The 25,737-nt window shown below is 66.3% G+C and overlaps 2 protein-coding genes across 4 annotated transcripts in view; both read right to left on the bottom strand.

Annotated features, from left to right (window-relative positions):
* Positions 1 to 13,911: 13,911 nt before the first annotated feature.
* Positions 13,912 to 16,486, bottom strand: MAFA (MAF bZIP transcription factor A). The gene has a single exon (XM_045777247.2). It carries the CDS (start codon positions 16,136 to 16,138, stop codon positions 15,065 to 15,067), a length of 1,074 nt encoding a protein of 357 aa, XP_045633203.2. The 5' UTR covers positions 16,139 to 16,486; the 3' UTR covers positions 13,912 to 15,064.
* A 5,713-nt stretch (positions 16,487 to 22,199) lies between these two features.
* Positions 22,200 to 25,737, bottom strand: part of ZC3H3 (zinc finger CCCH-type containing 3) — an 88,860-nt gene continuing 85,322 nt past the window's right edge. For 2 of the 3 annotated variants that reach the window (XM_087864535.1, XM_087864536.1), the window contains 3 exons: positions 25,345 to 25,517; positions 24,393 to 24,772; positions 22,494 to 22,676 (listed from right to left, as the gene is read on the bottom strand). In XM_087864535.1, coding sequence (XP_087720661.1) covers positions 22,645 to 22,676; positions 24,393 to 24,772; positions 25,345 to 25,517 — 585 coding nt within the window. In that variant the 3' untranslated portion in view covers positions 22,494 to 22,644. Of the gene's footprint in view, positions 22,677 to 24,392; positions 24,773 to 25,344; positions 25,518 to 25,737 lie in introns of all 3 variants that reach the window. The other variant, XM_045777209.2, reaches the window with a different exon arrangement.

The raw sequence follows: 25,737 nt of genomic DNA, 5'->3' as shown, positions 1-25,737 counted from the left end.
GCGGCCCGGCCGCACCCCCGCCCCCGCCCGGGTCCCGAGGAGCCCTCGCCGCGCATGCGCACTGGCCTCCGGGCCGCCGCCGCGCAGATGCCGGGAGACAGCTGCGCCCGCCCGCGCGGTTCCCACCTCGCCCCGCCCGCGCGCGCCAGGACAGCCCCGGGCACCGGCGGTGGCAGCTCGGCGTGTCACCTCCCGCGCCACCCGCGCGGCGCGGCGGGCACGCGGCCCCTCCAGATGCGCAGAGCCCAGGGCCCCAGCGCGCTTCCTCGGCGGCGGGCGGGGGTCCGCCCGGGGCGGCGCCATCTGACGCCCCTGCACCCAGCCAGCCACACCCCGCCCGCGCCATCTGTCGGCCGTGGAACCGCGCCAGGCCAGGGGCCCAGGATCTGGGCGCGTCCCCGGCCGCTCCCCAAGTCCGCCGTGCCCACCGCTGGGCGAGACCACGAAGCCCCCCCTTGGTGCTGGGTGACGCCCCCGGCCCGGGAGCCGGGCCGCGGATGGAGGAGGGGCTGGGGGAGAAGCCGGGGGAGGGGAGGGTGCGGAGAGGTGCGGTACCCTGACCTCCGCGTGCAGCCCGAGAAAGAAGAGCCACCTGGCTCCTGGTCCCCGGAAGTGTCCGCTCTGGGGCCTTCTGAGCCCGGTTCAAGCACCGGTCTCCGCCCACCGGGGCCCCTGCGTTGGGGCTGGCTCCATCCCCCATCCTTCCTCGTGCTACCAGGCGCCTCAGGTTGGTCCCTGAGGACTTTCACCTCCAGTTTCAACCCCTGGCCCCTGGAGACCCCCCCGCTGCCCCTCCCCCACGCCCACAGCCCCGCCTCAGGCAAAGCCGCTGAGCCCTGAGGGGCTTACCTGCCCGTGTTCAGTCGGCGAGAGTCCTGCTGCGGCGCTTGGAGGGCTCCCATCCTCACCCCCTGCCGTCCTCACCATAAAATCAGGCCATCAGCAGAGCCCTAAGGGGCCTGACCCCATGCCAGCTCTACTTCTGACCCCTGGGAGGCTTGTCACCACCACCCACTTCCCAGATGAGGAAAGTGCTGTCCTCCAGCAGGGCTCGTCCTCCTCTCCTGCCCATTGGCTCCAACAGGGAAAGGACGGGAAAGGACAAGTAGGTCCTCCCACCTGTCTGGAATGGGGTCCCGGGGATTGTGGGCTGGACAAGGATGGCCCAGGTCTCTGGGACAGACCCCCAACCCGGCAACTCCCCAGCTAGGCTCAGCACCCCTCCCCTTCCTCATCAGCCTTCCTAACCCCTCCAGTGGCTCGACTCACCCCATGAGCCTTTGGGGGAGGGGCCACTCAAAGGAAGATGGGCTAGATGGTGTGGGGGTCTGACCACAGTCACCTTCCTGTCAGGCCCTCGTGTCCAGTCCCCCAAGGGTCTGTGGCTACATGGAGTGGGGGAGGGAGAGCCAGAGGAGCCTGGGTGGTCACAGGCCAGGACCCTGGATAGGGGTGAGAAACCTGCCCTGGGAGCTGTGGTCGGTCCCGGCTGGTGGCCAGAGGCTCCAGGACACAATCTCACCCGAGAAGGCTGTGTGAGAAGTGAGCTCTGTTACTGCCTCAGCCCAAGTCACACCGGCTACCCTTTAGGGAGGCACGCTGATCAGGAGACACGGCCAAAGGCCTGTCTGTCGGAGGTGGGCAGAGGGACAAGGGAGGCCATGGGCCCAGGGCCAGCGGATGCAGGGAGCAGAGCCATGAAGACGGGGCAAGGGGCAGGGCTGGCTTGAGGGCGAGGGCCTCGAGGTGGGGGCTGGGCTGGGAGCTGGAGAGAAGGCTGGGAAGGTGACTCAGAAGGATGAGAGAGAGCAGGAATGGGTTGGGGAGGAGCAAGAGGAAGGGGGAGATGGGCTGAGGGCTGGGGGCCCAGAGAGCAGACCCTGTGGGGGGGGGGGTGCTCACTGCTAAGGTTGCCCTTCACCCTCCTCCAGTCTCAATCAAGCTGCTAATTAGCATCCTGACCACTCAATTAATTAGACTGCACGTGCTTAATTATGACATAGTGCATTGGTGGGGGCGGGGCAGCGCCGTCAGCCCCCACCCCCAGGCCCCCCAGGAGCCGAGGTTTATTGACCAGAAAAGACACACGAAAAGACCCAGGCCATCGGCAGTAGGGTTGGGTGGGGTGAGTAGAGGGGTAAGGGAGGCAGGCAAGAGACCCTCAGCCCTTGGGGGGGGTGCTCCCACATCCTCAGCCCAGTTCCCCCCAGGTCTCCACGGTTGAGTCCTCCCCACTCCACATTCTAGCCTTCGGGCTCCTACCTGTACCTGCCTTGCCCACAGACCGCAGTTCCCTGGAGTTGTCCCAGGCAGGTTGGGTGCATGGCCTGGATTCCCCCAGAGCGGAGGCCATGCCTTTACCCTTCCTTTTCTCTTGGGTTCCGGAGCAGGTGTGTGTGAGTCTGCTCCCCCCCACCCCACCCCGTAGCCTCTGTCCCGGGTCAGCAGGTGTGCCTGGCGTGCTCTCCTCCGCACGCTCTCTGACCTGCCTGGCCATGCCGGCCAATTCATCAAGGGCTCTTCCCGACCGCCAGCCGCGGTGGCTGGGCGCAAGGCCCTCCTGGACCGTCCCAGCCCCAGAGACACTTCCCTGTCCACTGTGCAGTGGGCAAAAAGAGTCAATCTGGCACTTAATTTTCCTCAGAAATTCAGGAGGTCATGTCTTATCTCCCAACTACACGATCACGAGTCTAACAAGACCCCGCATCCACAGTAAGTACTGATGAGTCATGCAGTGGCGATCAGGGCGGTGGGGAGGTGATGGTGGTGGTGAGGATCGTGAAGATGATGGTGGTGGCAGAGCTGATGGTGGAGGTGATGATGGTGGAGGTGGTGGTGGCGGAGTTGACGGTAGTAGTGATGGTGATGGTGGCAGAGGTGATGGTGGAAGTGGTGATGGTGGAGGTGACGATGGTGGAGGTGATGGTGGAGGTGATGGTGGAAGTGGTGATGGTGGAGGTGATGGTGGAGGTGTGATGGTGGAGGTGATGGTGGAGGTGATGATGGTGGAGGTGATGGTGGAAGTGGTGGTGATGGAGGGCAAGGGGCCCTGCCTGGGGATGCTCCTCACAGGCTTGAGTGGCCTGAACACAGCCCAGCAAGTCTGAAGGAAGACCTCCTTGTCCGGGGAGGGCAGTGCAGGGTGTGTGCTCCTGGGTGGGGAGGTTGCTTGGTGGGGACTGGGGGTCCTCGTCAGAGACTCAGTGGGGTTGTGGGGCTCTTGTGTCTCTTGACACCTGGGCCTGACCTCACCATCTGCCTGGGGAAACTTAAGGCAGAGCTCTATCCGACGTCTGAGCTCTACCAGGGCTGGCACGTCCCAGGCACACAGGAGGGTCCAGCCACTGTTGGGGACCCCACTGTCCTCTGTCCTGCGGGGCCTGGGCCTGGTAGATGACAGGGACCTGGGGGGACAGCATGGGGAGAGGAAAGAGAGAGCGGCTTTCCTGGGGAATGGGAGTGGGAAACAGTGGGGAGCTCTGGTGGGGAGCAGAGGACCTCCCAGGTGGGTCTGAGGGGCTGGTGGCCATGCCCTAACACAGGAGGCTGGGGCAGCTGCCCCCAGGTGTCTGCCCGAGACTCACCTGCAGTGCGCCTATGCCCAGATGCAATCAGCAGGGCTGGGAAGTTCCTGCTGGTGGAGTTCATGTCCCAGAAGAGACAGAGGCCCCCACCCCACAGCAGGCCCTTTGAGGAGTCACCGAGGGAGGGAGGGAGGCCCCATGAGCTCTGGGAAGCTAAGAGACCGGAGTCTTAGGCTCGGAGGCCTGCATTCCCCCCTGCGGGGGAAGCCAAGGAGCACCCTGTGCCAGAGGATCCAGTGCTGGCGGCTGGTCTCCGGGTAGCCCAGAGCTACCTGGGCTGAGAGGGCCGAAGGCTGGGAACCACCACCCGCCCCCAGTGGTGGGCGCTGGGAGTCAGATACAATTACTCACTCAGTGTATCATAATTACCGCAAATAGCCCATTAAAGAGAAATCATCATCAATATGATATTAGCAGACGGCAGGGGAAATGAAGAAGGGGAAAGTGCTTATTGTCCCATTGTCCCCTTAATGGGGACAGGCGATGGGGGGGGCAGGGGCACTCCTGTTCATTGGTCTCACCCCCCACCCCGCCTGCAGGCCCCGGGGCCATGGCAGGTCCTGTGGCCCCAGCCTGGGATTGGGATTGGGCCTCACCCCTGCCCAGCTGGCGGAGGCTCTGGTTGCCCTTCCCATCGCCACCCCAAGGCCCTTGCTCCAGGCCTCCCACCCTCACCCCAGCCCTTGGTAGCCCCGGGGAAAGCTCTGGACTTGGAGGGCATCCGGGCTTTGCCTATCCTGGCTCCTGGAGAGACACCCACAGCCCCTTCAGATCCCAGGAGCACAGACTTCTGTTGGACACAGCAGTGGGGGCACGGGCATCGCTCCTGGGTGTCTCCCAAAAGCCACCAAAGTGACAGAGAATGAATAGAGATAGGGGCAGTGTGCGGGACAGACAGACAGGAAAGTGGTCAACGCGGCCGTCTTGGGAGCGGAAAGACCACGGTGGCCAGTGGCCAAGGGACGTTGGGGTGGTGCCTGCTGGAGGAAGGGCCCCCTGCACAGCCTGGAGCTGAGAGCAGCTCACCCCTCCCTCCCCTGTGGTCGGTCCACCCCCCAGGCCAGGCCTGGGCTGCCTCTGGTGGCAGCAGGTGGGACGTAGATGTCATCTTGGGGAAGAGGCAACCAGAGTCTTGGGCCTCTGAGGGACAGTGGTTCAGGTCGCCTTCCAGGGCGTGGGCGAGGGGAGGGCAGGGAGGGAGGGTATCAAGACCCTGGCCTGGAGGGAGTGGGGCCACAGCCAGTGGCTCTGGGTGGGAAAGGTCTCCACGGGCAGGAGGGCCGGGGCCGAGGGGGCGATGCTGGGCCAGCCCATCTCCGCACCTGGTCCTAAGGGCTGTTTCTGGGGCCCGTCAGGCTGCACCAGGCCCTGTCGCGGGCTCTAGGCAGCAGCAGTGAAGACCTAGACCCTGCCCTCCAGGGGCCAGCCTTCTGTAGTCAGAGATGGGCGGTGGATTCGAAGGTGGCAGGAGAGAAGCAAGCAGGGGAGAGGAGCAGAGCAGTAGGGGTCCCTTACGGTGATACAGGTTTCTTAAAACTAGGGGTGCAGGAGTTGAAGAGGGCTCTGAGGGGAGGCAGGGGAGAGAGGAGTGAGAAGCCCGTGTGCAGACCCCCCTGCAGGGCCGCCCCTCTGCTTCCTGCAGCACCCACGTGCCCACCCTCCTGCCCCCTGCCGTCCATCCTGCACAAGCCGCCCCCGCCGTCATCGCCCACCCGTACCTTCTCTGCAGCCACGGTCCCACCACCCCGCCCGTCCGGCCACCCCGTGCTCTGTCTGTCCAGCCAGCTCTAGTGATCATCCTCTGCTCACCCCAGGCGGCCGGTCCGGACCCTGGGTTCCAGCTGCTGCCCCTCGGCTGCAGTGGGGAGGCCCCTGGGCATGAACTGTGGACCGGGGCTAAAGGTCGTGCTTTCCCGGATCATAATTTTGATGTGGCTTAAGCGCCCAGTCCACACCCCAGGGTTTCTGAACTCAGCTGAACTCAGCTCCCCAAACTCAGCAGGAAGTGTTGAGGGGTGGGAGCAGACCTGTCCCCTGAGACCGACCCCTGGTGCGCAGGTCTGTGCAGGGGCAGCGGGGTGGGGACGCACCCGGCTGGAGGTGCCTGGAGGAGCAGAGGGCTGGACGGTTCTGAGTGCCCCCTTCTGCCCCTCCTTCCCTGCCCCCTCCCGCCAGGACCAGGAGCCCAAGGTTAAGCTCCTGCCAGGTGCTGGCCTCCACAAGTGTGGCCAAGATGTCTCCCCCTCTGGATGAGGGGCAGTCTCCCTCCACAGACTCTGCCCCAGCGCACCTGGAGAGCCACAGGCTGCTCCATGGCCTCCCCTCCATACAGAGCCTCCTCTTCCAGGAAGTCTTCCCAGAATGACAGAGGACTTGCCTTTCCTCATCAGTCCCCCACAAGGACCCGTGTGGATGTGGGAGCGGGCAGGGGGAGCGCATTCTTTCCCACAGGTGACAGGACTAAGCCCAGAGACATCTATTCCCCCCACCTCCAGCTGCTGAGGGGCACAAGTGGGAGTGGGGTCAGGCCTGCCTCCAGCCGGGTGACTTGCCCTGTCTGTCCGCGCCCTCGTGTGGGTGGGGTGGCGACTGAGGTGCAGGAGCGCAGGGAGCCGGGGGCAGTGTCGCTCCAACCTGACCAGGCTCCCAGGCCCGGCCTTGGCTCAGCCCACGCCACGGCCACCTACCTCCACGGCACAGACAGCCCCGCTGGGCTCCAGAGAAGGGACACTGGGTCCTCTCCTGGCTTCCTGCACTCCCGGTGTCACAGGGCTGGCGGGGTGTCCCCCACGCCCCCACACAAGGGCCTGCCTCTGCTCTCTTCCAGCTGGGAGGCCGGTGGGATGGAGGGACGGATGCCAGGCATCTGTCAGGGGTGTGGAGGGAGGCTCTGGGGCCAAATTGAACCTCACGACACCCATCGGGGCAGGGGTTTTTTTGTTACCCCAGGCTACTAATGAGGAGGCTGAGGCCCGAATGGGGCAACCTCCGGCCCAGCTCTTACCCCGGGCTGCCCCAGAACCCCCGTGAGCACCTGCCCTCAGCAGGAACAGGAGGGCGAAGGGCCAGGCCCTCGGGCGGCCGTGTGCCCCCACCCCTGGCCTGCCACCGTCCACTCTATCCTTGAGCAAGCCCGGGGAGCAGGTCCTGTGACCCTCAGTCCACGCCACAGTCGTGCAGACTGAGGGCTTGGCCTTGTCTCAGCCCCTGGGCAGGTGAGGGAGCCTCGCTGCCAGGCCAGCCCCCCCCTCCCTGCACGGTGGCCGCCCCCCCCCGCCCCCGCTCTCTCTCCCCCACACTCTGTACAGAAGTAGGGGCCCTTATGCTGTTCCCACCCCCACTGGACCTGTGAGCTCCCCAGGTCCTCCACCTCCCCGTGCCCTCCTCCGTCCCTCCTCCCTCCCTGCTCCCTCCTCCTTGCCCTGCCTCCCTCTCTCCAGGGCGTGGGACCCTCTCCGATTCACTCTATCCTTTCCTTCTTTATGTGGTGACCGGCTCTCCCCCCAGCGGCGCTGAGCTCTGCGAGCCGCCCGCCTGCACCCCGCCTGTCCTCACGGCTCCCACCCAGGGACGGCCCCAGAACGTCTCGCACACGGAGACACACCTCTGGAAGCGCCGCCGGTAGCGCCGTCTGCACTCGTGGCAGCTGCACGCGTCCCGCCGCCATCCCGCCGCGGCAGCCGCAGCCCCAGCTCCACAGCCGCAAACACAGAAGCCCTGGGGCAGCTGAGCGCGGCTTCCGATCCCTGCGGCTGCCCAGCCCGCCGTCCAGGGTCCCCAAACTCTGCGGTCCCCGGAGGAGAGGGCGCTTCCAGTGCTGTGGGGCTAGAGCTGGGGTGGGAGCCGGAGGAGCTCTCCACGGCTCGCTGCCCGCAGGAGAGCCTGCTGCCCTCCACCCGTGCTCCCTGGCAGAGCAGGGGAACTGGGGGTCAGGAAGGGGCTGACCTCGGGAGTTCAGGGTGGGGGGGTGGAGTTAGGAAGGAAGGGTGGGCAAGGCTGGGACAGGGAGTAGAGAGCGCTAAGGCCTTCAGAGTTGGGGCTTGAGGGCACCCAGGAGCCACAGGGGCTTCTAAAGGAGAAACCTGAGGCATCCGTCCGGAGACGCTGGGGAGGGAGTCTGGGTGGGCCAGGCGCAGCGCCTTCAGGCTACCCCGCCCCCCAGACAGGGCCAGTGCCCTGCAGAGGTGGACGATCCCGGTCTCTGGAGTCCAGCTGGGCCCCACTGAGTGAACTCAGGCAAATCCTGGGCTTCTCTGCACCCCAGCCCTCATCGACACCCCCAGGGACACTCCCAGGAGGCCACCAGGTCCTACGGATCTGGCATCTGGCACGTGCTTCCCGGTCTTTCTCTGAGAATATGGTGGGAGGGAGGGCAGTAAGGGGACGACCCACAGGAGGGGAGGAGAGGCCAGTCCCCTGGGAGCTAGGACCAGGCAAAGTGACCCGAGGGGAGGGAAGTGCCAGGGAGGTGGGGCGGCCGGGCAAGAGCTGGAGGAGCCTGCCTCTGTGGGGATGGCCAAGGGAGCAGCCGGCAGGACGGACTGGGACCTAGAGGCAAGCCCCAGGGCCTCAGAGGTGTGTCTGGGAAGGCAGCGGCCCAGGGACCGGGGCAGTTGCCTCTGATCCCAGCTGGCCTCAGGACACCTAACCAGGGTGATGGTAAGAAAGGGCACCAGAGTCAGGGAGGGCAGGGTGGAGGAGGTGACAAGGCTCGGGGAGTGCCAGGACCCCGAGGGACAGCAGTAGGCCTGGGGTGGGTGGCCGGAATGCCCCACCCTGGGGGGGGGCGGCCACACCCACTGCCCGCTCCTCCTGCCCAGCCCTCCAGCCTCCCAGGGCTCAGGGGAGGTGGGGGGCCAGCAGAGGCCGGGGCTCCGAGTGTGAAAGCCGCCACCCCCTTCCCCCGCTGCCAAGAAAACTGCCTCCTCCTGCGATCCCATTCCCCCAAAAGAAAACTATCTAGCTGTGGCCTCTACCGTCCCCCCCCCCCCCCCGGCCCTGAGGCCTGGGTCTGAGTGACTGAGAAATTCAGGTTCTCGGCCCACCTTGAGGCCCAGGGAATCTGCATTTTAGCAGGATTCGGCCACAGCGCACGCGCCCTGAGAACCTTCCTCCACCCCAAGCCAACTCTCTGGGTGACGGTGCCGGGACACTGAGCCTGGAGGCTTCCTGGACAAGAGGGAGTGGAGAAAGGAGAGGAGGAACACAGAGAGGAGGGGAGGGGAGGGGGTTTGGAGGGTCCTGGACAAGAGCGAGTGGAGAAAGGAGAGGAGGAACGCGGAGAGGAGGGGAGGGGAGGGGTTTGGAGGGGGAGCGGCAGGTGGAGGGTGAGGAGGTGGAGGGTACAGGGAAGGGAGAAGGAGGAGGTGGGGAGGAGGAGGGGGAAGAGCAAGGAGGGGGAAGGGAGGAGGGGGGAGGACAAGCGAACAGCTCCCCCCGGCTGAGCTCCGGGGCACCAGGCCGGCCTCGCCCCCGCTGACAGGTCGCCTTCCACCGCGGCGGGCTAATGGGCCGTGACAGCTGGAGTCCCCAGCAGCTGAGCGGTGTCACTGTGCATTAGGCCGCGCTGAGCCCTCCGACAGCAAATTAGTTGTCCCTGCTCCGCTGGTGCCCGGCTGTGCGCAAGTGTGCGTGTGCGTGTGAGCTCCGAGGGTGGGCATCGGTGCGCAACCCCGCCTCCCCTGTCCGTCCAGTGCCCGGCCTCCCACCTCGCTGCGGACCACCACCGAGGGGACGCCGAGCCTCTCCCCGGCCCCAAGTCCCCAGCCTCCCGCCTCTGGCCCCGCCTGCTCCCCAGCCCTCCCTGGCGGGTCCCGGGAAGTGTCCTGTGGCCCCCGCGGGGGCCGGGCTCCAAGCACCCTCTCCACTCCTCCACCTGATGACTCCGCAGTGGGCCAGCCAGCCCGCTCCCACCTGCCCCCTCCCTGCGCAGTCTGCTCCAGCCCACTCCTCACCTGCTTCCCACCACCCTCGCCAGGTCCCTCCACCTGTTCTTCATGTCTTGCCTCCTCTGGGCACCAGGGCTGGGTCTCTGCCCACCACCTTTCCTCAGCGCCCACTCCGCAGGCCTCCACTCCTGCAGCCTGCCGGAATGGCGCTGTGTCAAATTGCTGTTCTGTCCCTGCCTCCTGGAATAGGCACACAGTCGGTGCTTAATCAGTAGTTTTGAGTCAATGGAAGAGTCCTCTCCCACTGTCATGGCCAAACGTCCTGGAGCCTGGGGCAGTGGGGTGGGGTGGGGTCCCTGTGGGGGCCAGTGGGGGCTGGGGGCCTTTCCCTGTCCCCCAAATGTCCCAAGTGGCAGGGACAACCCAGCCTGTCAGCTCTGTGGCTGGCTCCAAGCTCCCACTTGCTTGCTTCCCAGAGCCCCTAGAGAGGAGTCCCTGGCTCCTGGGGGTGGGTACAGGCTTGCTCCTGCGGCTCAGGCTGCCCCAGGTCCCCAGGCCCTGGGCCAGACAGGCCCATGCATGGCCACAGACAAGGGGTGCTCTGACATTCCTTGGGACCCAGAAGGGGCCACCAGCCCCAGGCTCCAGGCCCTGCCTGGTAGGTGGGTCGCAAAGCCAGGCCCCTGTCTGCAGGTGGGCCTCTGAGCCCTTCCAGGCCACCATGGGGGCCCCGCCCAGGCTGCACCCAGGACCCACTGAGTGAATGAGCCCTGGGCACCGAGCCTCCAATCCCGCGCAGCTGGTAAAGGGCCCCACTGAGGCGGAGGCTGGGCTTTGTGTCACATCGGTCCCCAGGGGATGGGTAGGCCCAGGGAAGGCTTCTGTTCTCAGGGACACGTGGCAAGGAACAAGGCCTCCGGCCCTCACGGGCGGCACTGAGGAGCCAGGCTGGGCCAGAAGCAGTGAAGAGTCCAGGGCGGGTGGCAGGGGCTGCGGGGTCCTGGGGTCCGGCAGAAGCAAGCAGATGGTGGCTGAGGGCACTGCTTCCCTGGGGTGGCCGGTGTCAGAGCCCACGAGGCACTTGGCCAGGATAGGCGGTGCAGGGACCGGGGCAGACACAACCCACGGGGTCCCTGTGTGCAGGTCACATGTGTGTGTGCCGTCCTTTGTGCATCTGTGCTCCCACACGTGCCTAGCCGTGAGCGTGCATGTGGACGTGTGTGTGGCGGGCGGGTCGAGATCTGTGCGTTTGAATGTCTTAGCCTATGCACGTGGCCACGTCTACACACACGTGTCTGTTCCTGTCACTCTGACCTCTGCCTGCCTGCCTGTGTGCGCCCACCCTCCCGGGGAAGCGGGAAGAGGACACGGTGGCCTTGCACTCGGCCACCCTAGGAGCCAGCTATAACTAGGAAACCAGAGCGGGGGCCCTTCGCACAGTGACGGGCTGCAGAAAACGGGGCTCTGGTGGCAGTGGAGTGGCTGGGGGCTGCAGGCTGCAGATGGAAGTGGGGAGCCCCCAGCATAGAGCAGCCCTGGGGCCCAGCCAGGGCCAGCAGCTGGGAGCTGGATTCCTGGAACCCTAACCAGCTGGAGGACAAGATGGCAGCTGTGAGGTGCGTGTGCATGTTTGGGGTGTAGGGACCCTCGCAGGCGCAGAGGACAATGCTCAAGTGGGTGTTCTGTGTGGGGTGGGGGCCTGGAATGACGCTGCCCCCAGAGACCACTGGGCAGAGGCACGGCAAGGGCGGGCTGGGGTACAGGGTGCTGGGAGTTGCAGCGAGAGCGGACTACAGCTGCTGTGGGTGAGGGTGTGGGAGAGTGGCCTCCCGCCAGGGACAGCCACTGTGCTGGGGCAGCCACGCGGGGAACGAGCGGGGGAGGGGGCTTGCCCAGGGCCCACGGGTTTAGTGTGCACGGAGCGTGTGCATGTCTGTGTTCGTGGTGAGGGTGCACACGTCAAGCATGTGTGCGCGGCCCTGTCCCCGAGCGGAGGCCCGTCATGAGTCTCCCTCTGGTCTGTCCCGCCCAGGAGTCCTCCTGCCACCCTCTAGGCTACCTGCACCTGCCTCGATGCCCCAGCCCTCCCCTGCAGTATGCGAACCCAAACCCCTACCTCCTTCCTTGCTCTGGCACTTGGCAGTCTGACCAGCTCGTCGGCTCGTCGGCTCGGTGAGTTTGCTATCTCCCTCTGGAGCTCTGGGCCAAGGTGGTCATCTTGGTCCCTGCTGGGGTCCCTGCCAGGCTGGGCACAGAGAAGGGACTCTCAGACTGAATGAAGTAACCAAGGAATGAATGAATGCCTGCAGGGTGGGGGGTTGGGGGGGCAGAGGGGGTGGAGGCCCCAAGGCCGGGAGGAAGGGTTCCATCAGAAAGATGGCTCCTGGGACCTCTGCGGGGAGGACAAAGCATGGAACCTGTGAGCTGAGTGGCTGAGGTGAGGGTGCCACCACGGCCCCCCTTGAACATGGAGGCAGAGGGTGTCGGTCACCCCTCTCAGAGGGGGTGCAGGGCTCAGGGGTCTGCGTGTGGAGTGGAGGCTTGCTCCAAAGCCTGGGCACTGTGCTCACCCCTGCCCCGGCCCAGGAGGCTCCAAGCTCGCACTGCCCCCATGTACCCACGGGCCCCTCTGCGCTCACAGACACACAGACACCCCGGAGGACCCTCTCTCCTGGCGGGTCCTCTGCCCGTCCCCAGCATCAGCCTGACTGCAGCAGCCCCTCCCCAGGGGGGCCTGGCCCGCTGGGGGCTCTGCGGGGCAAGCCGAGGTTCAGGACCCCAGCGCTGCCAGTGTGGTGGGCAGCCGGCCCGGGGAGGGCCCCGCAGACCCCGGCCGACAGCAGGTTGAGGGCCTGGGTTCCGCACTCCCAGCCGGTGCGCACAGGAGAGCTCGGGAGCCGAGGGGCCTTTCCCCAGACGGGCTGTTTTCCCAGGAAAAGATCTGCCTCTAAAATCAAGAAGTAGAGTCCGTCCGTCCTCCCTCCCACACTGACATCCCGGTCTTCCAGGCTCATTTTCTCCTGGGCAAAAGAAGGGAGTCGGATGGGGGAGGAAGGAATGAACGAGAGAGAGAGAGAGAGAGAGAGAGAGAGAGAGAGAGAGAGAGAAGGGAGAAAACAGAAGACAGAACAGGACAGTGACGCCAAGCCCAGTGATGTGGAGAAACCCACCGAGGGCAGCAGCCCCGGGATGGCCGTCGTAGGGGGCCCTCCATCCCGGGCTCCGAGCCCAATCCAGGTTCTTGCGGTCAGAGCTCCGGGACGCCTGGAGGGCTGGAGGGAGGGGGTGAGCGCAGCTCCCTGCCGCCACTGCCTCCTCAAGGAGACAGCCTCTGGGCCCGGCGGCCCTGCCCCCACCCTCGATGGGCCCAGCGGCCCGGTCCTCGAGCCTGCTTTCTCTGCCAGGAGGAAGACGCCCAGGCGGCTCTTCTGGCGGCAACAGTGAGAACTAAGGTGTCCCCGTCAAAACCCCGCCAGCAGACCCCGCCCATATGTGAAAGGACACACCGCCTCCGGGGATCCCCTCGAGGTCCCGAGGCCGGCTGGGACCTGCTGGGCTGGCTGGCAGCCTCCCCACCTGGTCCTTGAGTTCATCCCCGCACCCCCCCATTCGTACTTCTCTCTGCACCAGCGTTTTCGCCCCCAGATGCACCACCTCACTCCCTCCTGCGGGCTTGAGATCTCAGCCCCGGGGTTTGGAGATTTGCTCAAACCCCCATGGAGACCCAACGGTCTTGCTACCAGCTTTATTCTAAAGCAAAAGGGGAGGCGGCAGCACTCACCTTTTCTCTGGGTCAGACTGAGGCAGTCGGACAGGCTCAGGCCAGGCACTCACCGAGAACTGCAGCTGTCCCAACCCCAAGGACGAGGACGGGGAAGCAGCACAGCGCTGGCTGCCCCCGAAGCTCGTCCCTCTAAATGCGCAAGCGGCAGACCTTCGCCAGCCTCCGTCCCGTGGTGAAGGGGCTCACAGTCCCCCAAGTCCTGCAACTGCCCCGGGACCCTTCAGGATGTGAGATTTCCAGAAGTCCAGCTCCTCCCTAGAGCCCCCGCAGCCCGGGCTCTCGGGCCTTTAAAAGACAGAGGCCAGGCCACCCCTGGGGGGGAGACGGCGGGCTCAGAACTGGGGACAATACCGGCCACCGGCGCGCACCGGCACTGCATGTGGCGTCACCACCATCCCGCCTTAGTGGGAGCCTGGGGCCACCACCTTGAGGCCTTCCTCCCCACCGGGCGGCCCCAGAGGGCGGGCAGGGCGCGTGCCCGCAGGTCTCGCCAGCTGAGAGCAGCCTTGTTTACAACTCTGGTTAGGGTCTCTCAGGTGGCCCAGGCGGCTCACCCAGAGCTAAGGCAGGGCCCTGGTCGCGGACCTCCTTTTCTTTCTATTCAGGGAGAAACAGGGCAAAAATGAAAGCCACAGAAAAACCAACCAGGCTCCAGTGACTTTGGATCTAAACGGATTTATTTTGTGTTTTTTCTTCCCTTTCTCGGCTTCATAGCAAATGAAAAAATTATCCAATAAAACCCAACAATACAAGAAAACTTTGAACGACTTAGAGTGTCTCTTGCTCAGAGTGCTGGGCAGGAGCAGGCCTGGAAGGAGCACAGGACCCACTGGAGGCCAGGGGCCTGGCAGTCCTGCAGGGATCTCCCCACAGGCTAGTCCAAAAAGCCACTGGGCTTAAAAAAAAAAAATTCCACAAACAAAATTAAACACAATTTAAATTAAAATAAAAACACTTCCTTCACTCGCCTCCATGCCAGGAGGTTCAGGCTGAAACCTCCTTTTAAAAAAATTTTTGTTTGCTAGAAATACTGTGCGTTACTTTTTTTTTTCTTCTTCCACTTCTCTTGAAGATTAAAATAAGATATATTTCCCCGGGAGTCATAAATACGATCTGGTGCATAGAGAAATAGCAGCAGGGGAGTCTGGGCCAGCCCCCACCCGCAGAGCGCGGCGACCCCCCAACCCCCCTCCCCCCCTTGAGTATAGTAGGGCAGCAGGACTGAACACAGCATAGATAATATTCCTTGGCTTCAATCTCTAGGGGACGCCGGTGGCAGGGTTGGGGGCAGGCGGGCAGGAGGGCAGGCAGGGACCGGATCCCTCCGAGCGAGCGAGCGACACATGCTGGGACACGCGGACGTCCGAGGGTGGACCCCGGCCGGGAATGAGGGAGCTTCCTCCGGGGTTTTCTTTCCTAATCACCGAGCAAAATAAATAGAAATACTTCGAAAATAAGGTCGCTTTAAAAAGGAGTAGTAAAAACGGGCAAGGAAGGTGAGGCCGCAAGAAGGAAGACGGACGAGGGACAGGCGGGCGGGCGGCGTCGGAGCGGAGAACCGCGCTCGGCATATGTACAGGCGGACGCCGGGGAGGAAGTTCGCTGCGGCTCAACTTTCCTGGGAACCCCCGCGCTCCGTGCGCAGAGGGGTCGTGGTCACCGCCGGCCGGCGAGGCAGGAGGGCGCCGGGCGCGAGGCGGTCCGGGGACTCTAGTCCCGCGCCTGCGGACCTTGCGGCGGGGCGCGCGGGGCCCGCCGGACCGCGGAGTCCGAGCCTCTGGCCGGCGGCGCCCGCTCGCGCGGGGCGCTCACAGGAAGAAGTCGGGTGCGCCCTTGGCCCCGCCGGGCCCGGCCTGCGGCGGCGAGGACTCCCGCGGGAAGCCGGCCCCGCCCGCGCCCCCGGGGCCGCCCCGGCCCGCCAGCTTCTCGTATTTCTCCTTGTACAGGTCCCGCTCCTTGGCCAGGCGCCCCACCTCCAGCTTCAGCTGCTCCACCTGGCTCTGGAGTTGGCACTTCTCGCTCTCCAGAATGTGCCGCTGCTGCACCCTCTTGAAGCGGCACGACTGCGCGTAGCCGCGGTTTTTGAGCGTGCGTCGCTTCTGCTTCAGCCGGATGACCTCCTCCTTACTGAAGCCGCGGAGCTGCCGGTTCAGCTCGCGCACCGACATGGACACCAGCTGGTCGTCGGAGAAGCGCTCCTCCAGGCGCACGTGGTGGCCCGCGCCGCCGCCGCCGTGGCCTGCGCCGGTGTGGTGGCCCGCGCCGGCGTGGTGGTGGTGGTGGTGGTGGTGGGCGGCGTGGTGGTGGTGGGCGGCGTGGTGAGCGCCGTGATGGTGGCCGGCGCCCATGTCGTCCGCGCCGCCGCCGCCCCCGAAGCCCTGGCCCCGGAAAGCCTCGTACGCTGCGGCGGCCGCCGGATGGTGCGCGCCGTGGTGCCCAGCGTGGTGGCCGCTGCCGATGAGCGCCTCCACCGCGTCCTCGGGCGTCAGGTTGAGCGCCTCGGGGTTGAGGTGGTGCTGGTAGCCGCTCATCCAGTACAGATCCTCCAGTGCCGGCTTCCCCGAGGCGCCCCCGACGGCGCCCGGGCCCCCGCTCGTCGGCCCCGGGGTGGCCCCAGCCTGCGCCGCGCCGCCGCCGGCCCCCGCGCCGCCGCCGCCGGTGCCCGGGCTGGGTGCGCAGAAGCTGGGCGAGGAGGGCACAGACGAGCAGGGCGTGCTGAGTGGCGTCGAGGACAGCGAGCCGGGCGGCAGGCGGTGGCAGAAGCGCTCGGCCTCGGGCGGCTCCTTCTTCACCTCGAACTTCATCAGGTCGAAGTCGTTGACGTATTCGATGGCCAGCGGGCTGCTGGGCAGCTCGGCGCCCATCGCCAGCTCCGCGGCCATCGCCTGGGGCCCCGGCCCCGCCGCCGCGCCCGGCTGCGCCCCGACGGGAGGCGGGGGGGGGAGCCGCGGGCCTCTCCCCCCCCTTCCCTCCCCACGGGCGGCGGGTCTCGGGAGGGGACGGCGCCCAGACGCGCGGGGAAAAGTTTCGCGCGGCCAACTTAGGGGCGGCCGCAGGGGACGCCGCCGGTCGGGGCTCTCAGGCGGCCCCGGCCGCACCCCAGGGGGCGCAGGGTGGCCTCGCTCCCAGTCCGCGCGTCGGCGGCCGGGCGGGTGGCCGGGAGGGTAGCAGTGAGGCCGCCGCCTCGGGCTGCTCGGGCTCCCCGCGCTCCGCCCGCGTCCTACCGGCCCCGCCTCCACGGCAGAGCGCCGCGCCGCGCGCTCCCCTTTATAGAGCAGGGCGCTCGGTCCCGCCTCCCTGGGAGGGGCGAGAGCCCCCAGGCCAATCGGAGCCCCAGACCCGCCGCCCTCATTTGCCTATCCCCATGGCAACCCGGAGCCCAGCTGTCAATCTCCTGCGGGGAACAGCTGTGGGAAGGGGTGATGACCGGCAGCACGCGAGAGGAGGGGGCAGGGCCCTCTGGTGGCCGCCGCGGGGGACTGCACGCGCAGAGGGCGCGGGGCAGAGGGGTGCGGCGAACGCGCAGCGCCGGGGACACGGAGCCCGGCCTGCGGCCTCCAGCCCGCGCCTGCGACGGGGAGGCCGGAGAGTCTCGGGGAGCCGACGGGGCCCTCGGTGACTCGGTCTCCCCGCCGCCCCGCGGGCCGTGACCCCACAGCCCCGCGAGCGTGGCGGCGCCGGGACCTTCCGGCCTGCCGACACCGGGGCCACGACGCGGCCCGGCCGGGCGCGGCGAGAGGAGTGCCGGTTATTTTTAGCTCCGCGGTTCGGGCGGGTTCAGGAATTCAGTCAACAAAGTTGCTGGCACCTCCGTTCGGAGGCTGCACCGCGGGGCGCAGGTGGGGAGGGAGAAGCTTGCGGACCGGCGGGGGCGGGGCGCCGGGGAGCCGAGGGGGGCGACCCGGGGGGCGCGGGGGTGGGAGACACTCGGGCCCGCGGCCGAGGGGCGTCGGGCGCGCACGACCGTGCAGCGGGGCGTGCTCTCGGAGCGGGGCGGGGGGGGGGGGCTGGACGCGACCGCTCCAGGGCGGACGGAGTGGGAGGGATCGGAGTGGGAGGGATCCCGCCTTACTTCAGCACCGCCTGGAGTGCTGGGGCCCCTCCCCCCAATTTTCTATACTGCTGTTACAGGAGTTTCACAATTAAATGCAATCTTAAATATAACCATCTGTGCATCGAAAGAAAATTCTGGAAGGACCTGGGCAGGAAGTCACTAGGACAGCTTGTTTTTATCTTGTTCCAGGCGTAAATGCCTATTATCTTATAATAACAAAAAAATCACACAAGTGGGAGCAAAACCCCACTTCCTAATTTGTCATGGGGCGGCCCAGCTCCGCGGTGCCAGGAGGGCACCACTCAGCCCTCCTCCTTGCCCACACAAGCCTGCCAGCAGCATTCTGCTGGGCAGGCAGGGTCAGGCCCACTGCGAGGACCCTCCCTCCTGCCCCTGCAGGGACCCGGCTCAGCCAGTGGCAGAAGCAAGACTGGTGCTTGAGCTCCAAGCTACATGGTTTGCCAGTCGCGTTGCAGGGTTTGGGGTTCCCTTCAGAGCCCCCCACCCCGCGTTCCAAGGGAGGCCACACTCAGCCACCACCAAGTCTAGCTAAGTGGGGACAGGTCCCCCTAAATTCAGGGATGCTGGGCCCCCTTCGATCACATGCAGATTCAGTCACCTGGCACTTCATTTCCACATCCACTCCTTCATTCACTGCCCTGGGGAAGAGGCGGCCTGGGGCCAAGCAGGGCCCTGGGTCCCTGACCGGCTCAGGCACTGGCCTTGGGGTCAGACAGGCCAGCAGGCTTGCCCTCAGCTCTTGGCGGCTTGGGAGCCTCAGGAGCAGGAGGCCCATGACCCCCCAGCCTCTTGCTGCCTTTGGGGGGGTGGCAGCAAAGCAAGGTTTACTGAGCGACAGTGAAGCGAAGTTCACTGAGTGATGGTACGAAGCTCCCAGAGAGAGGGAACCCGAGAGGGTCGCCCCTCTTGCTGCCTTCTCCGGGCACGGCCTCTGCAGAGCTCTCATCGCCAGTCGGTCCCGGGTCAGGCTGGTGGGAAAGGGCACCAGAGTCCCTGCCCGCAGACTCGGGAGGGGTCACCCCTGCGGGCACTGTGCCGAGTGGGCAGGATGGGCTTCTTCAGCCCAGGGGTGGTGCTGGCCTTTCCGGGCTCGGGGGCAGGCTCCAAGCCCGCTCCTTTTCTCCTCAGCAGGGGCTGGGGAGCGGAGTCTGTGAGGACCCAGGCCCACCCCCATCCGCCCCAGGAAAAGCGGACAGGCGTGCTGGGTGCCCTCAGCCCCAGCACCGCCATCCCCTCGGCTCCCTCGACAGCCCGTTTGCAGCCAGAAGAGGAGCCCGCCAGCCCCGAGCTGCCCCAGAGAAGGCGCCGCCCGTGGCTCATCCTTAAACGCACCCCACAAACCTTCGCTGAGTACCTACTGCATTGCCCTGGGGGCATCTTTCGTCAGGAAGGTGGCCCAGAGATCTCTGGTGCAGCGTGAGGACGTAATGCGGCTTTTCATTACGCGCCTGGGCTCCGTGTTGGGTGGTTTGACCCGGGCTTGGGCCCCACAGCCGGGAGGACGTGGAGGCGGGGGCGATGGGACAGCTGATGGCTGGAGCCACTGGTAGCGTCTTCCGGCCCAGGCCTGGCCGAGGGTGGAGGCTGCTGGCGGGATCTGGACAGTGTCTGCACGCGGTCGCTCCGTGGGCTGGTCGGGCTTCCTCGCAGCGTGGAGGCTGGTTCCCCGGGGGAGGGTCCAAGAGAGCGGCGGGGTGCGGGGGTGCGCCTGGCATTTCTGCGAGTGCCTGGTTGGCCGTTAGGTTAGCCGTTAGCCGAGGTGTGGCGGCGGTCTGCCCACCCCGAGACACGACAGGGCTACAGCATCTCTGCGGGGCTGCCAGAGTGCGAGTTTCTGGTTGAGGGCAGAAATAAGCCACGCAGTAACCCGATCGTTAAACCACGCAGTGTGGCAGCATCTCCTGTCGCCACAGAGCAGACTCCGCGAGTCTACCGACTCCATCACAGTGTCTGTGGTCTGAAGTCCTGCGGGCCTTGATCGCCGGCCCCCAGCCTCCCTCTCAGGGTCTCACGGGGCAGGTTCCTCAGTGCAGGATGCCTGCCAGCTCGGCCCGTTGTTGGCAGGGCCGTCTCCTAGAGTCTGCTGCCTGGGGGCCGGTGGATGCCCTGGGCTCCCCCAGGCCCCAGAGCTGCCCCCACTGGGCCGCAGGAGGAGAGCCTTTGGAGGCTTCCATCAGCGGGGGACAGTCAGTCAGGTTCTGTGCCTGGAAGCAGCTCGCAGGTCCCGCTCGTCTCAGAGAGGCGGGAGCCCCGGGAGCAGGTGAGAGGCCGGCCAGGAGCAGTGGGAGGGGCTGTGGGAGCTTGTTGCAGGGTGTGGGGGGCGCCGCCGCCAGCCCCCGCATTTGTTCGAGGCCTAGGCCGCGCGTACTGCCCGGGGCTCCGGACCCTCGATGTCAATTAACGCTCCGGCAGAAAGTGTGGTGCTGCACGGGGTCTGGATGGGTCATTTTTGTCCGGTCCCCACTGCTCAGCCCCCGGACGGGGTCCCATCTCCCCCACACCCCCTGTCTGGGCTCAGTGACCACAGGGCCCAGTGCCCTCCCCCCTTAGGGGACTCACGTGCACTTAAAATGAGGAGGCTGCTGTGTGCGAGAGCCAGCGCCAGGGGCCCAGGGCCAGCCTGCCACCCTCACGTGGGGCCCCCCATCCTTGTGCAGCCAATCTCTGACAGTCCCCATAACCTGCCACCCCGGGACAGTCCACGGAAGGGCATGGGCCTGGGGCCAGAGACGGTAGGATCCAGGAGAGGGAGTGGCTCTTCCCAGGTCCGGAGGAGCCCACATTGTGCTCTCTGCAAAGGCCAGAGTCTCTGCCTGGAATCCATGTCACCCTCAGCCGGCAGCTTGATTAGTCTGGGGTGGTGTGAAGTGACCAGCACCTTCAACCCCGAGGGTCTTTGCTGGCCTGCTCCTGGCACGAGAAGCCCAGAGTGACCAGTGGGTGCAGTCTGCTCAGAGGAACTGCTCCCTCACCCCCACCCCTCGGCCTGCCCAGGAGCCAGGACTCTGAAAAGGCAGAGCCCGGGCCAACAAGGTCCCCAGTGGGTCACAGGGAGTGTGGGGGAGCTGGGCCCAGGCCCAGAACAGGGCAGCCATTGGCCCGGCGTCTCCTGCTTCCCAGAGTGCCAGCCCTTCCTGAGCCTTCCACACTGGCCCACGGCGGTCAGACCAGCTGCTCTGGTGGTGGGCTTCACATGGGGCCTGCACGGGCTGCGTGGCTCCAGGGCAGTCAGGAGACCCTGGCCGAGCTAGAGCAAGTGTGGCTCTGGGAGGAGCCGGCCCCGGCGGCCGTCCAGCACACAGTGGCCCAGCTGCCCAGCGGGGAGCCCACCCACAGTGCACACAGCTGCCCACTCCGCAGCCTGGGGTGCATGTCCCCTTGTCCACTGTGAAGGGAAGAGCAGGCAGGCCGGGAGGTGAGGGTCTGAAGGGGCCACAGCTCAGATCAGGCCGACCAACCACCGTGTCTCCAGCCATCTGTCTATCTGTCCAGGCAGAGGAGGGAGAATTTACCCCCCAGCCACTCCCCTCATCAAAGGTCAGCCTTTGTAGGGGGGTCATGGTGGGCACTGAGAGGGAGCCCCGAGGGAGGAGGGGGCAGGAGACAGGGCAGCGGCCCGCGGCCTGGGCTCCAGCCCCAGGGACTGCCTGCCGTTGCGGCTTGCAGCCCCCAGCTGTGCAGCCCCCACCGCGCTGTCCACCCCGCTCCTCCGAAGGCCTGGGCTGAGGGGCGGCTGGGGGACGAGAGCTGGCCCACAGTGGGGACTCCACTGTTTATTGATGGGGAGAAATGGGAGTCCCTTTCTTTCCAGCCAGGCCTGACTCCAGAATCCACCATGCTGCCCAATCACAGGTCTCAGGCTCCAGGGCTGCCAGCGTGGGGTCCCGGGCGGGGGCAGCAGCCATCACTGCCACAACTGACTGCGACCTCTTGCTCTCCTTCTTCGGCAGCCAGGCCCCCTGCCGCAAACCAGCGGGATCCTCGCCACCCCTCAGTCACGGACTGGCTGGCGGGGAGCAGGACCCCTCCCGCTCCCTGCTCCCATCATGGCCTCGTGGGGGTGGAGCGTGGGGCTGGGCCGAGGAGGGATCTGCTTTGGCCGGTGGGCCCCTCCAGGGCGTGGTGTGGGCAGAGGCCTGCGCTGGACCCACAGGAGGCCCTCACATGCTGCGGCCAGTGCCGGCCAGTGCCGGGCCTTGCAAGCGGGGCCCACAGGGACAGGCAGAGGGGCAGTGGTCTTGCAGCAGACCCTACTGCGGGCTGAGACGTGGAGCCTGTGGCCAGCCAGGGAGGGCGGTGCTGGGACACACTCACGAGTGCAGTGATGGGGCAGTGAGAGGGGACATCTCCAGGATGCTCCTGTGTCCCTCCAATCCTTGGCCCCGGCCTCTCAGGGTCCCTGTCAGCCCAAACCCTGTCCCGGGCCCCTGAGGGGAGGCTAAATCCTCGGCCAGCCCCCCCCACCCCGTCCCTCCAGCAACGCCCACACCTCCGGCTGCCCGCCCTCCCCCTCCCCGGCCCAGCCACTCTCCCGACACCCAGAGCAGGGGCTGGGGATGGAACCTCAGCTTGAGGGACCCTGGCTCCAGCCTGTTGCATCCAACACGTCCCCAGGGCCTCCTCTCGGGCCCAGGCCATGGGGGAAAGGTTGCCCCAGCCCTCTAAGCCATTTCAGGGAGGTGGGGAGGAGGGCCGACCTTCCTGTACAGAGACCCTGCAGCCGCCAAGATCTGTGGGCAGCCCTTTCTCTTCCGCGAGGCACCGCTGGGAGGGGGCACCTCTGGGGTCTGTGGACAGCGTGTGTCCATCCGAGCTGGTGCAGGTGGGGCTGGGCGGCGATGTGACGGCAGTCAGAAGAGCCAAGCGGACACAGGACAGAACCTTTATTGCTGAACCTAAAACACCCACCAGGGAGCCTGGCAGGAGTCCTGGGGCAAGGTGGGGGGTGCGTGACACAGCTGCTCTCACACCCACAGTGGGCACAGGCCTGGCGGTGAGCCCTGCCTGGCACCCCTCTGGGCTGGGGGTTGGAGCACATCCTGGGTGCGAGGCTCAGGACCCAGGGGTGGGGGTGGGAGGAAGGTGGGTGTGCAGAGGGGCTGGCTGGGCGGAGCCCGGCCCAAGGACAAGGCGAGGCCCTGGGTGCACACTGGTCACGGAAGGCTGAAAGCCAGGCGGGCAGAGCAACGACCCCGGGGCTCCCGGGGGGGACTCGGTGGCAGGCGGCCCCTCCTCCGGGGCAGGGGCAGGTGGAGCCTCCTTCCTCTGCGGGAACGAGGGGCTGAGGTAGGCGCGGGCCGGCCCCCTGGACCCTCACAGACGGGGTTTGATGTGCAGAGTTTTCCCTGTTCCAAGAGGGGCAAAGGTCAGGTGCCAGGAACCCCCTAGCCAGGGAGGAGTGCCCCTACTGCCAAAGCTTCTGGGTCAGGATGGGGGAGACTCCATCCAGCCCAGGCCCACACAGTGGGGGGAAGTGGCATTGATCAGGCCGCCTTCCAGGCCCCGCCTGCCCTGGGGTGCAGGGAGCCACGGCAATCTGCCGGTGTGGCCATAAATACCAGGCACGTGCTGCCTGCATGCAGCCCGACGACTCGGGGCACGCTCACACCTGCGGCGAGGCTGCCAGACCCGCACGTGACGGTTGCGCCGTGCCTTCCAGCTCACTGGAAGAAGCCGCACCGTGTGCACCTGCGAGCAGCTGGCTGGGGAGGTGGAGGGACCTGGGTCCCTGTGCAGAAGGACAGGGCCTGGGGGCAGGGAGGGCTTCCCACAGCAGAGCAGGGGGCCTGAGGACGGAAAGTCACGTCCGAGGGGGGGTTCCTGCCCCACGTGCCCTGTGCTCACTGGGCCTCAATGCCTCTCCTCTGCTATGAATGCTCCAGGCCACCTCTCAGGCTGCCGTCCCCACTGACCACAGAGCTGCCCCAGGGCACGGCACCATTTACGTGTCCCCGTGAGCCTGCCGCTCCTCCTGGGCCCCCCATGTCAGGACTGAGGACTCCAGTCACCTGCTCAGCCAAGCCAGAACCCAGAGGCCAGGCCCAGCCAGCCAGGGCTCCAGGCCTACAGACTTCACTGGCCTCTGCCTGTAGGCCATGGCCCCCACGGGGTAGCTGCCTGGGTGGGTGCAGCCCGGTCTCCTGACCCGGAGCCCTCCCAGGCCCACCTCCACCTACCCCTCTAGCTCCCAGCCCTGGCCAGGTCGGGGGAGGGCTGGCAGGAAATAAAGGCTGATGGAGCCTCGGAGGCCAGCGGAGGTCTCTGCAGCCTCTCCTAGGCCTTGCCCACCCTGTCGGCCTCCAGTGACCCTGGGGTTGGCTGCCTTGGGGCCCCCACCTGCTCCCTCCCCACCCCAGTGCAGCCTGCCCAGATGGAAGTAGCTGGTGTCCTGGTCCCAGGCGGGCAGGTGGAGGGCCTGGCCGCAGCTTTGCGCCCTGAAGTGGGGGCTGCACACAGGCACCGTCGTCCCGGCCCCTCGGAGGCAGGCGTTTGAGCGTGCTCAGCGGAGCCGTTAGAGAAGGCTGCGGCAAGCATCTTCCATTAACGTTACGACCGTGAAATATGACAATAAAATGATAGCCGTATGGTCGCAAATTTGCAGCCCGCCGAGCTGCGTGGGGTTTATCGTCACTCAAACGCGCGGAGAGCTGTAAAATGTTTACAGAAAGGGTCGTTTGCAGCCATAAAATCCTCTTTTCTCTCCTAAACAAGGCTGAGTGGAGCCATTTACCAAGCCCCAAATGTTCATCGGGGGAGAGGGAACATCTGTTCTCTCCAGGAGTGCGCGGTGATCTTCCAGAACAAATTAACAGAAATGGGTGCTTTCTAATTAAATCAGCCCTCGGCTGGGGTGGTCTGTGCGGCGGCGGCTGCGGCCGCTCACACCTCGGCCGGCCTGGCCCCTGTGGGCGGGAGGCGAGCACCTGCCAGCAGGGGGCGTGGCCCAGCAGCACCCAGCCCAGGCCCCACCTGGGAATTCTGACTCGGTGGGTCTGATGTGGGCATTGAAAAAAGAGCCCCTGGCTGTGCCATGCTGGGCCCCAAGGGGCCAAGCTGCCTACCTGAGTCCTTGGTTGGGGGGCTTCTGGAGGTCCGGGCCCTGGGCTGGCCTCCTGGGCTCGGCGAGGACTGCAGGGAGATGAAGGAAGGCAGCTTGGAGAGGCTGCCGGAGCCCGCCGCTGAGACAGCCTCCTCCTGGAGAGACAGTTCCTCCTGGTCCAAGGACAGGGAGGGGGAGGAGGGGGAGGAGGGGGAGGGGGAGGAGGGAGAGGGGAGGGGGGAGGAGGAGGGAGAGGGGGACGAGGGAGGCTTTGATGACAGGGGAGAGCCTGAGGCTGCAGCTAACACCCGTGGGGAGGAGGGAGGGGAGGCCGAGCCAGCAGCCACGGAGGTAGGGGAGATGGGCGTCTGTCTGGTGGGGCGCTGGGCAGCCGAGGACTTCCTGTGGGAAAGGAAGGGGAGCAGGAGTGTGAGGGTGGGCGGCTGCTCCGCAGGGCTGGGGTCCAGAGGGCGCTAGCCAACCAGCTGTGCGGCACCTGTCCCAGCAGCCACGGGGCATCGCCATCCAGGTCTGAGGCCGGCCCTCGGTCCCAAAGGACAGGCAATGACGACATGGGTCCTCTGACCTGAGGCAGCTGGGGTGAGCCTGGCCAGCAGGCCCCGGCTCCACACCGACCCTGTCCTCACCTGCCAGAGAGCCCACTCACAGGACAGGTGAGCACAACGTGGCCCCAGCCACGAGCCTCACCCAGGATCTTCCCTTTTCTGGGGGTGCGAGTGGGGTAGCTGAGGCAGGGACCAGGCAGGCCCACATAGGCCAGTCTGGGCCAGGGAGGTCCTCAGCTTGATCCCCAACTTTGAACTGAGGTTTCTTTTTGGGTCTGAAGACTTAAGGGCTGCGAAGGGGTATAGGGGCTCCCCGCTCAGGTCCTGCATGTCTCCAAGAGCAGGGAGGAACTGCTTCAGGACCCCCCCCCCCAAGCTGACGCACACAGCCCCCGCTGTCCCCGTCACCTGGCTCCGTGGCTGGAGGAGGCCTTGGCCCTGGGAGGTGCACCACCCGGCTCTGGGGCCGCCCGCCGGCCGAGGCGCTTCTGGCTGCGGTGCAGCAGCTGGCACTGGGCGCCCCGGGGGCAGAGGCCCCTGCGAGAGAAGTCAGGGCACAGCAGTGTGTGTTTCTTCTTGCACTGTGGGGGGAAGAGGCGCAGCTGGGGGAGCCCGTCCAGGCCTCTGCACCCTGGGGGGTGGCCCCACCTGCTCTGCCTCCCTCCCCCCCGGGCCTGAGGCCCCCCAGGCCAGAGCAGCCTGCACTGCCACCATCCATGCACCCTGAGCAATCAGAAGGGCGAGGGCCAGCGCTGCCCAGACGGGCCCTGGGCCTGGACAGAAGGCAGGGACCGGGCTGGC

The sequence above is a fragment of the Ursus americanus genome, chromosome 9 (assembly GCF_024610735.1).
Source record: "Ursus americanus isolate L20-20 chromosome 9, mUrsAme1.1.p, whole genome shotgun sequence".
Classification (NCBI taxonomy): Eukaryota; Metazoa; Chordata; class Mammalia; order Carnivora; family Ursidae; genus Ursus; species Ursus americanus.
Note: the sequence above shows the minus strand (reverse complement) of the source record. Positions and strands in the feature narration are given on the sequence as shown.

Excerpts from the sequence above, each read along its gene's own strand:
- MAFA (XM_045777247.2), bottom strand. The coding sequence starts at position 16,138 with ATGGCCGCGGAGCTGGCGATGGGCGCCGAGCTGCCCAGCAGCCCGCTG.